General features: G+C 39.3%; 1 protein-coding gene across 1 annotated transcript in view; it reads right to left on the minus strand.

Annotated features, from left to right (window-relative positions):
- LOC128651370 (serine/threonine-protein phosphatase 4 regulatory subunit 1) overlaps positions 1–5,530 on the minus strand; it is a 515,789-nt gene extending 510,259 nt beyond the window's left edge. The window contains exon 1 of the mRNA XM_053704495.1: positions 5,430–5,530. Within this exon, the coding sequence (XP_053560470.1) occupies positions 5,430–5,436 (7 nt within the window). The 5' untranslated portion in view covers positions 5,437–5,530. The remainder of the gene's footprint in view (positions 1–5,429) is intronic.
- Positions 5,531–12,226: the final 6,696 nt, after the last annotated feature.

The following is a 12,226-nucleotide window of genomic DNA, read 5'->3' on the forward strand; positions in this document are numbered from 1 at the left end:
GTTATACTCAGCTGCTGCTCAGCTACAGGTAAAAAAGAAAAGAAAAAAAAAAAAAAAGAAATGAACAGCAGCAAATCAGCATCAGCAGTGCTGAGGTCATGGACTCTTTTACTGTGATCTCATGAGATTTGACTTAACTCATGAGATTTCATATTAAACTAGCTTAAAATAAATAGGAAAATAAGATGATAGTGCACAAGACTCAATCCCTTAGCTGTCCCAGGACAGACATACTGATTTGCTGCTTAGAAGTCCTTTACAATGGGATGTGGCTACTGAGGAATTGTTGAGGTAAAATATCTTTCTTTTTTACATAGAGATGTTCAGGTAATATTTTCTAGTCGGCTTTTTACAGCTATGCTGCATCAATTTCAAGTGTTTCAACATTTGGGTATCATGGCCCTTTAAGTTTAGTATTTTTTTCCCAAGTGTTAATTTTTAAATTACACTCACCGTTACCCTTTTTATACCAGTTTGCAGTCCAGTAGTGTACCATAATACAAATATTTTTTTCTAATTAATTTTAAAAAAAATATCTATTCTGCAGCTAATTTTATTTTAACTATTATGTGGTTTGTATTTTTATGCTCCAAGAGTGTATTGGACATTGAGAAACATGTACATTAAAGGGACATAAAACAAGTATGGTTAGAGACAAAATAAAATAATATGCACTTTAATTACTTTACCTGCAAATGTATACTGCAGTGCCTCGCCATTAACCCTTTCTTTTTAGTTTCTGAATTGTAAAGCTCTAACTCCCACCACACAATTCCTTCTATGGCTGTATCTATATCTATTGTTCTTTTGGTAGAATGCAAAAGTGAACAGGGATTATCTGCTGGAGCATGCCTAGAAGCTGTGAACTCAGATTAAATGCAATGCCTGTGTCTAAACACTGATAAGAGGGGTGGAGTTAGCTGCTCCAAGCAGCTTAGCTATGTAATTAATTTTGCTTATTTTTGAAAATTATTTTAAAATACTTGCCAGCAATTTTGAAACAGTTTTTTTAATGCAAACTATTTTAAATTAATTAGCCCTTTTAGGATATGCACAGATCTCAACCTGTTTTATGGAACTTTAAGATTCTGTATTGTTAAATAAATTTTTTATAGAAAAATTAAAAGGGACATGAAACACAAAAAATGTATTTCATGATTCAAATAGGGAATACGCTTTAAAACAACTTTCCAATTTACTTCTATTATTTAATGTGCTTCCTTCTCTTGTTATCCTTTGCTGAAAGGTTTATATAGGCAAGCTCAGAAGCAGCAGAGAACCTAGATTCTAGCAGTTGATTGGTGGCTGCATATATACATATATATACACACACATATACATATGTGTTAGAAACCATTAGTGCATTGCTGCTCTTTCAACAAATGGTACCAAGAGAATGAAACAGATTAGATAATAGAAGTAAATTATAAAGATGTTTAAAATTGTATTCTCTATCTGAATCATGAAAGAAAAATTTTGGGTTTCATGTCCCTTTAAGGTATTATAGTCATTTATAAGAAAATCATGATTTTCATTTTTGCCAATATCGCCCAGCCTTTATATATATATATATATATATAGATAGATAGATAGATAAAAAACTGAAATTAACCCTTTAAGGACACAGCTTTTAGTTTGCTCAATTGTTTTATGACGGAAAAATTCTGTCATATGTCCTTAAGAGGTTAAAATCCTCCATGTCTCAAAATTAAATCAATGTAAATATTTGCATTGGTAACATTGTGTATTAAGAATTTCCGGGGAAAAGCAAGTGGGGATACTTGCCTAGATGTGCTAATTTCCTATGCAAATATTTACATAGAAATATATATATATATATATATATATATATATATATATATATATATATATATATATATATATATATATATATATATATATATATATATATATACATACACACACTAAACTGCATACTGGTAGACTGTCTGCCCCAGTACCTAAGATGCTGGGGATGAGTGTGGGTAGGAAGAAAGCTGTTTGGGTGGGACCAGGGGGTGGAAGGTGTCAGGTGGGAGGGTAATCTCTATACTGCAGCTAAAATTAACCTTACAAGCTAACTGATATTGTGGTGTACAGCTGCATATAGTGGCATTCGTATTACCAAAAAAACAATGGCAAAACCAAAACCATGTATGTCTGTTATTTATGAACAATGGGATCCCAGAGAATATTTCACAATCATTTGTGTCATGATTGCACATGCGATATGTAAATAATTTCAGTGAGAAACCCAAAGTTTGTGAAAAAGTTAACTTTTGTTTTTTATATGATCGCATTTGGCTGTAAAATTGTGGCATGAAATATACCAAAATGGGCCTAGATCAATACCTTGGGTTGTCTACTTAAAAATATAGTTTTGACAGGTAAATAAAAGCTCTATGTCAGGTTTATAAATGGGAGTGATAGCAAAAATGCTAAAAAGATTCTGGGTTTTTTGGGCAACTTCTTCTTTATAAATTCCTGGTAGCAAAGGGGTTAAAGGGATATAAAACCCAAAATTTCTCTTTCGTGATTCTGATAGTATAATATGTTACAAAAGTTTACAATTTACTACTATTATCAAATTTGAATTACAGACAAGCCGGGCATCACACGGAGGTAAAGTGAAAAAAAGTGGATACAGGGGGTTCCATAAAAAAATATATATTACCTTTATTTAGTGAGACAGACTAAAAACAAAGCAGGGCTCGCAGCCCATAGTGTTAGAACAGGGTTTTCAGTGAAGATACAAACGAGCAAATTTTCTATGTTCTCATGGTATTCTTTGTTGAAGAGATGCCAAGGCAGGTAGCTTCCACTTGTATGAAGCACTACAAGAAATAGCACTGCCATCTAATGCTCTTGCAAAACTGCTGCCATATTTTGCTGCACATAAGTACATGATCCTAAACTTACCTTGCTAATTTTCAACAAAGAATAATAGAAAACTGTGGACATTTTTATAACACAAGTAAATTAGAAAGTTTAAAATTGAATGTTCTATCTGAATCATAAAAGAAAAATGTTGGGTTTCATGTCCTTTTTTTTTTTATCAGTTTCTTTGGTTTTACTATTTATAGGTATGTGTTTGAGTAAAATAATAAAATGTGAGTAAAACATAAATGTGCCCAATTCCAGCCTCTTGCTATAGCACCCCAAAATCATCAACTATCCTCCACCAAATTTAAAGGGACATTAAACCCCAAATTTTTCTTTCATGATTCAGATAGAGAGTACAATTATAAACAACATTCCAATTTACTTCTATTATCTAATTTGCTTAATTCTTTAGATATTCTTTGTTGAAGAAATAGCAATGCACATGGGGAGCCAATCACACGAGGCATCTATGTGCAGCCACCAATCAGCAGACATGAGCATATCTAGATATGCTTTTCAGCAAAGGATATCAAGACAATTACGCAAATTAGATATTAGAAGTAAATTAGAAAGTTGTTTAAAATTGCATTTTATTTCTAAAGCACGGAGAAAAAAAATTGGGTTTCAGAGTGCGAGACATAGTGGTTTCTAGGCATCCCCAGGTCTCAGTCTAACCTCTAGACAACCAAGTGTTGGGCAAATCTGAAAATTGGAATCATCAGCGATTACGTGGAATGGGCCAGGTTTATTTTTGTGGATGAATCAAGCCCCATACAAGGTTACCCTGGAAGAAAACTTGCTTCCTTCTGGTATGACAATGTTCCCCAACTCCAGGACAATGCTCCATGACACACAGCCAGGTCAATCAAAAGGTGTGGATGGAGGACCACCAGATCAAGACCCTATCATGACCAGCCCAATCTTCAGACCTAAACCCCATTGAATACCTCTGGAATGTGATCAAGAGGAAGATGGATGGTCACAAGCCATCAAACAAAGCCGAGCTGCGTTCATTTTTTTCCACCAGGAGTGGCATAAAGTCACCCGACAACAGTGTCAAAGACTGATGGAGAGCATGCCAAGATACATGAAAGCTGTGATTGAAAATCAGGGTTATTCCACCAAATATAAAATTTATGAACACTTGCAAAGTTAAAACATTAATATTGTGTTTAAAAATTAATATGAACTTGGTTTCTTTGCATTATTCGAGATCTGAAAACACTGCATCTTTTTTGTTATTTTGACCAGTTGCCACTTTCTGAAAATAAATGCTCTAAGTCCTGGTTTCTCAACAGTCGGGTAGTGACAGTCCTGCTGGTGGGCCACGACCCAACATGCCCCCAACTGCATACTTTTGACAGGCCCACCACTCTGCACATCAAGAATTCCAGGCAAGCCTTTCTGAGTGCCATTGCACATATGCATGGGCTCCGGGCATGTAGGCAGCAGCTCAATGGGACGACATTGCAGGACAAGCAGACAGGACGGGACAAATAAAATATGACTACTGGGCCCTGGACTTGTCCAGCTAAAATTTACCGGGCCTTGAGGTTACCTGGTTTGAGAACCACTGCTCTAAGTGACAATATTTTTATTTGAGAGAAATGTCAGTAATTTATAGAATAAAACAAACATTTTCATTTTACTCAAACTAATGCCTATAAATAGTAAAACCAGAGAAACTGATCATTTTCTATTTACATACATATACACACAGAAACATTAATATTCACACAAAAAATAAATAGTACTTGGCATTTAAAACAGGAAAAATAGTAAATAAATTAGAATACATTTAACATGTCATAGCTATGTTAATAAACTTATTTTTGTTTCAACACTTCTGATGTGAAAGAATACTATTGTGCTTTGTTTAGAATATCAAGTGAAGCAATATATTATGTTTTGTATTTGCCTGACCTTCTTTGATAGGGGGCCCACAATAATCATAATCCTGGATGAGGAAGTAGCTATTCAACACACTTTTTAAAGCTCCTGATCCCAATGCACATACATAGTATAAAAGGTCAGAAGATCCTCACTACTAACATGCTGATAAAAGGATTTTTTTTAAGGTATTTTAAAAAGGACTGTGTACATATATTAGAAATAAACATGCATATATATTGTTGTGTCCAACAGATGTAAATAACCACTGTCAACGGAGGTAAACTGCACATATATTAAATACTGACATCAAATGTTAGCGTCAATAGCATTTCCAATAATAACATTTTGTACACATCATAGACTCTGTCAATATTTCTTATCACTGCAATTATAATGTGCATGCGCAGTCCAATACAGTGTTTGAAAAACAGATTAGAAAAAAAAAATCTTAATGTTTATAGACAGAATAATTTACCCTGCATAGGTTTAGACACACGGGTGCTCATTCCACAGACAGCAATGAGCAATCATATATATTATATAACTGAAATGCGCATTCTGTATATATGCATACAAGATAGGTAAGTATAGTACATAAGCGGGCCCCGGTTTCTAACATTTGGGTGGGACAGATATCAATAGACCCTACTTACCGGCCATCTTGAGGGCTGAGCCGGGGAGGACATAGGCGCGCTCTGGAAACAAGGCAGCGCACGCGCTTTACGCGTTAACCAGTGCTACACCTTAGGTAATGAGGAAGTTGCCTCTGGAACGCGCATAGAGGACTTGCCCGCCCTGTGACGCGTGCGCAGTACATTTTAAACGCAATCCGCATAATAGGAAATTCGAGAATGATTGTTATCGATACCTTTAAATATATAATTAATACAGACCTAAATAAATAGGTGCGGATATTTATCGTCATTAAACATGTGGTCTTTCAAGCAAAATTGTTTTTTATTCATAGATTTCGACCAGTCAAGCTCCAGTCAGTCATTCTTATCAGCACGTTGGAAGTTGCATTGGTGTACTTACCCTCTTGCTAGTTTTAGTATACAATGTTGCTTTGAACCGAAAACATTGTTCTCATATTATTTCTGGGATCAAATAACATACTATTATTGGTTGCGTTACAAACATTTTCATTGTTAATTGTGTGACAAATTTATAAGCCAAAGAGTTGTATCCAAATGTTCATAAAGTGACATGAAACTCATAATTTGTATATGACAAGAGACTATTCAATTTCCTTTTATTCTGATTTTTTTTTTCTCAGCATCCTACTGAAGGCTCAGGATCAGCAATGCACTTTGCTCTACCAGGAGCCAAATCGTAATTATTGGAAACACACATCTGCCTCTTGTCATTGGTTCAATAGAGGTGTTAGCTAGTTCTCAGTAGTGTATTGTTGTAGTGGATCTGCATTTAACTAACCCCTGCAAAAGATTTAAATCTTCAAGATGATCTTCCAGCACCTGTCACCATCAAATGTAACGGAACTGGAGCAGTTCTGCAAAGAAGGGTGGGCAAATATTGCACAGTCTAGATGTGCAAAGTTAGTAGAGACATATCCCAACAGAGACTAAAGGCTGGTTCAACAAAATACTGACACAAGGGGTTGATCCTTTTTTCCAACTCAGTAATTCTGTTTTTGAATTGTCTTTATTTTTGCCTGATATGTTGGTGTTATATCTTTCACTTGGATGTTATAAGTTGCGCTGAGTAATTACAACGGGATAAACAAAAACTGTGTCTATCTTTATTTCAGGCTGCAAATCAACAAAATATGATTATTTTCATGGGGAGGGGATTCTTTTCAATACCCACTGTATATATATTTATAATAGGAGTAGGGTTAGGGGAGATTGTTATACTAGGCATTCCCTTAGTATTCATGAAAGTGGCAATTATGCTGTACAGTGACTGTCTAAACAATATATATTTAGGGTATATCCCAAAACTGGTGATATGCTTTTCTAGGGTTGGGGAGTATTCTTTCACTAGGGCCCTCAGTTCATTAGGACCACCACTGACAGGGCTAAACTAAACATAAAACCTGCAAGTTGAAAGGATCGCCTATGAAAACTTTCAGAGTTGCATTAGCTGCATCTACCTTAGGAACAGTTTCCCAAATCTTTATATTAACAGAAGAAAGAGGAAATAGATTTAAATTTGTTAGACTAACAAAAGCAATACCTGGCTTCTGCCATTCCTTAGAAATAATGTAAGAAACTGGATCAGACACGGGAAAAGAGGAAGGCTGCTTTGGAGCTGCCTTAAAATTTTTTATCAATCCTCTACCTTTAAAGCAATAATTCATGCATATGCTCAAGTCAGAAATTAAAGAACACATCCTCTGCCACAGCAGCATCTTCCTGACTCATAGTGAGACAGAGACTATCCTGACCTCAGAATAAGAATCCTCAGAGTCAGAGACACCCCCTTAATGGGTAACTTAGAGTGGCTGCTCCTAAGGGAAGTCCCTGATGAGCTAAAGGCCAGAGACCACCTTTAAATCCTTGCAAATGTCTGCACTTAACAGCTGTAGACAAGCAAAAGTGAATATAATCCTTAAATTTTGGAGAAAGTTCATATGACCTTTCCTGAGAGCAACTCTAATTGGATAAAATCCCTTGTACACTCTGAAGTGCAGTAAAACTCTGTTGAGGATTAACAATAGACTCATGAGATACAAAGCTAAGCAGGGGGGCATACCTGAGAATCCTTACAAAGCAAATACAAACTAGAAAGGGGTTAAACATAAGTGGATCAGATGATCAGTTTATAAACCAGAGGTTTAAGCTGCACGAGTTTGCCCCATAATACCACTAAGCAAATAGCTTAAAGGGATACTAAACCCAAAGTTTTTCTTTCATGATTCAGATAGAGCATGCATTTTTTTTTATTGAATAATTTTTATTGAGGTCAATTTCGCAGAGCAATGTACAAAAAGTATTTCAAAAATCGCTTGGGAGCAAAAGCATGGCGGAAGACAGCCTTCCGGTTCAAATACAGTACATGCAATGGTCTAGAATCAATACAAAATATAGTCAACCCATGAGGATATAATCCTCAAAATAAATAATTTTTTAATGTTTTAAATATATTTAACCACTGCTAGAGAAGTAAATATTACCACAGAGTTGTAGTTCAGAGACTAAGTCAATGTGCTTAACAAAAAGCACTTGCGTGCCTAGGGGTAAGTAAAAGTCTGTTTGATGATCTTCCAGTAGGAAAATCCCATGGGGAGGCTGGGCAGAAGGAGAGGGGTAGAGGGGGAGCAGAGGAGAGGGGGGGGAAAGAAAAGGGGGGGGACATCCTTAAATGACCTGCCAGTCTCAGGGAGGGGGAGTAATACAGTCCCCTCCCAACTGGTACAGTCAGCTGTTGGTATCTTCTTTTTACATGGAGTGGATCGTGCCTTCCCCCAGTGAGTCCCAGGGCTCCCAGATTGAAGCATACAGATCTATTTGTTGGCGGGAGCTATATACAGTACATAGCTTTCCATAGACCAAAGTAGAAAATAAGTTGCATTGTGCTTTTGTTGTGGATCGGGAAGTCCGAGGCGCAATGAGATGGGATCCAGATAAGGTCTATCAAGGTTAAGTGGGCCAGAAGGGAAGCCTGTTCCAGCTCTAGCCAGTGGGGAACGGCCTCTTTAGTATTCCATTCTGATATATGGGAAAGAAGGGCAGCTTCATAATAGAGTCTCACACTTGGGAGACCAAGGCCCCCAGCCAGAACTGGACGTTGTAATAAAGATGCTGCAATACGAGGCTTCTTCCCATTCCATACATACCGGTTAATAACCACTTGGAATTTATTAAGTAATGAAAGTGGGACCTTTATCGGCAGGCATCTGAAGAAGTATGTCAGCTTGGGAAGCTGCATCATCTTAACCACAGCGATTCTCCCAAACCAAGAGATTTCGTCATACCTTGTGAAACACAGGTCCTTTTTGAGTTGGGTGAGAAAGGTATGGAAGTTCTTAGTTAGAACTATGTCAATATCGTGGGAGAGAAACTCCCACAAGGTGTTTAAGGCCTTATAGGCACCATTGGAGTTTATAACTCCTCACAAAGGAGTTTAGTGCGGGTTCAAATAGGTTTAAGGTGTAGGCTTCTGTTTTACTGAGGTTCAATTTGTAGTAACAAATACTGCCAAACCTGTCTAGAAGGTCAAATAGAGCGGGAAGGGACTCTTCCAGCTCTGTGATAAAGAGAGTCAGATCATCCACATAGAGGGCTAATTTCTGGGGGGTGTCGTGAAGGACTAGACCCCTGATTTGGGTTGAGAGCCTGATTGCCGCAGCCAGCGGCTCGATGGTGAGGGCAAACAGCAGGAGGGACAGGTGACAATCCTGTCTTGTACTGTTTGCGATCCGCACCTTGCCCGAGAAGAAGTCCAGGCCTCTCACCTTTGCCGTGGGGCAAGAATACAAGGATCCTACTGCTGTGATGTAGGGCTCAGGAAGGCCAAATGCCGCTAAAGTTGAGAACATATAGTCCCATCTCACCCTGTCAAACGCTTTTTCTGTGTCCATTGACAGGGCAAGAAGGGGAATCCCCATATCTGCGGCCTCTTGAAAATGTTCAAGAGGCATCTCGTGTTGTCTGGGCCCTGTCTGTCCGGGATAAATCAGACCTGATCCGGACCGACTAGTTCTGGGAGAAATCTATTTAATCTGGTGGCCAGTATTTTGGCATATAACTTTATGTCAACGTTTGTTAAATAAATCGGCCTATAACTTTCACATAAAGAATTGTCCTTCCCGTCCTTAGGTATTGTGATGATTGAGGCCTCAAGAAATTCTGGGCGCAGTCCGTCTGAATTAAAGGCAGAGTTAAAAAATCTGGTGAGGGTAGATATCAGTTGCGATGAGTAAGTTTTATAGAATAGAGTGGTAAACCCGTCCGGTCCCGGGGCTTTATTTAACTGTAGCAAGGAAATCGCTTGTTTCAGTTCTTCGGTGGTCGGTGGACCAGAAAGGTCCTGGGAAGCTTCTTCCGATAGGACAGGGAGGGGGAGGGAAGACAGGAACTGCTCAATCTGCAGTTTTGGGGCCTTAGAGATCTTGGGGGAGGAGTTCAAATTGTATAATGTGGTGTAATGGTGAGCGAATGCGTTTGCTATGTCTGTTGGGGCATGTACAGGCCCTCCTTGGGTTTTGAGGGACGCAATACCACGTTGTTGTGTGGATACGGACCTTATGTGCCAAGAGCCGATCGGCTCTGTTACCCTTGTAGTAGTACAATTGTTTAAGGGCTAGAAGATTTGATTGTACCCTTTTGTCCTCGATTGCGTTAATTTTGGATCTAATGGCTGCTATCTGTTTGGCTATCTGTCTCGTGGGGTCTTCCTTGTTGTGTTTTTCTAGGGAGCGTAGCTCTGAATATAATTGAGCCAGGGGTTTTCCCATTAGTTCACAGTTTGTTGAGGCCTGTTTTTTGTAGTGGCCCCTTATATAGGCCTTCAGGGTTGCCCACAGTATGGGGTCATCGGTCATTGCATTGTCGGTGACAAGAAAGTCAGAAATGACCTTGGAGGTATCTACTTCAGCTGGTCTGGAAATTATAGAGGGGTGTAGTCTCCAGCTAGACGGGGAAGGTTCCTGAAAATGAGGGTTAGCAAGGATAATGGAGACCATGTCATGGTCTGACCATGGGCAAACCTGAATAGAAGGTTGAGAAAGTCTGTCCAGGAGGTAATCGATTCTTGAATATAAGAGGTGGGGGTTAGAATAGAAGGTGAAATCTCTCTCCGAGGGAGACAGACACCTCCACGCATCATACAGACTAAACTGGTACATTAAGGATCTAAACTGATTTGAAGCCTGCTTGGCTACGGAGTCCAGAGGTTTGTGTTTGGAGGGTCTCCTATCTAAGATTGGATCCCATACTATGTTCAGATCTCCCCCTATCAAAAGATAATCTCTGTTTAATTGGTCTATCAGAGGAAGAATCGATTTCAGGAAGGCGAGTTGGCCTACATTTGGAGTGTATAATGAGGCCAAGGTGTATTGGACTCCGTCCAGAGTACAGACCACCAGAAAATACCTGCCGTCCGGGTCCCTGTCCATGTGTTGGATCATGCATGCAACTGACTTGTGGACAACAATGGCAACACCTCTCTTTTTTGTTGGGTGGGAAGCCGACAGACAGATTGGAAAAAGCTTAGAGTTCTGCATGAAAGAGGAGCTTGGAAAAGTAGGGGGATGTGCAAAGAGCCATGAGATCTCCCTCCCCCCCCAGCCACCCAACAGTGACCCACTTTAACTTTATGACAAACAGTATAATTTAATCATTTCCAACATAGTGTTCGAGGGGGACGCTGAGGACAGCAGTCCCTTCCTCTTACTCTTGTGAGGTCAAGGCCAGTTCAGCTTCCATAAAGTCCTGTAGTTCCTGCACTGCTCCAGGGCTGTGTACCTGGGGGAGAAAGAGAAAAAAAAAAAAAAAAAGAAAGGACAACAAAACAGATGCAAGGTCTCTTGTCCCAGTTCTCCAGAACAGGGTTAGAATGTCCAATATTATTACTCAGGAGTCAGTAGACAAACAATAAAAAAAAGATACAAATGGTTGTAAGTAAGACCTCCCTAATCAGGAAGTCCGAACGTCACTGGCATGAGCCTTCAACAAAAAGTGCACCAGTTCTGTGAGGTGTCAAAGTAGAGAGATCAGAAGAGGTGGGCCTCGGGCTTCATTCAGATTCACAAGTAGAAGATAGGGTTTTGGAAGAGGAAGCTTGGGGAGGGTTTCTGTTTTTTTTCCCTGGGGGAAGCTGTTTCCATAGTAGGGCCGCTGCCCTCAATTCCCCAACGGGGATTTTGGAGGCTGTAGGGGATGTTTTGTCTGGAAGAAGGTCCCATTTGGAGAGAAGATTTCTGGCTTGCTCCGGTGAAGTTATGATGTGTTGGATGTCGTCTTTGGTGACGAAAAGTTGTACTGGAAAATCCCACCTGTACTTGATTTGCTTATTCCTGAGAATTCTCGTTAAGTCTTGGTAGGCCTTTCGCTGCTGTAGAGTGTGAGGGGAGAGGTCTGGGAAGATCTGCAGACTGTCAAATTTCGAGGCTTTTAGAGACCCAGAGTTAACTGCTCTCAAAAATTTCTCCAGAAAGGTGTAGTAATGCAATCTCACAACTACATCCCTGGGCTTTTCATCAGACATGGCTCTCGGCCTAATCACTCTGTGGGCCCTATCAATGAGAGATTCGGGATCTTGTAGAGGTCCAAGAGCAGCTGTAAACACTTCCTGTACATAGGTTTGCAAGTCCTTGGGGGGAACGGTGTTGGTGCGTTCCCCAATCGTGGCAATATCTCTCCTCAGTTCTGAGCAAGACTTGTCAAACCTTTTGCAGATGGATTTGTGATGGGACGCCAGCATGGTTTTTATCTGGTCCATCATGTTGTTATTGGCTCCTGCAATATCTGCCAAACTTTCCGGCGGG

This window comes from Bombina bombina, chromosome 1 (assembly GCF_027579735.1).
Source record: "Bombina bombina isolate aBomBom1 chromosome 1, aBomBom1.pri, whole genome shotgun sequence".
In the NCBI taxonomy this organism is placed as follows: Eukaryota; Metazoa; Chordata; class Amphibia; order Anura; family Bombinatoridae; genus Bombina; species Bombina bombina.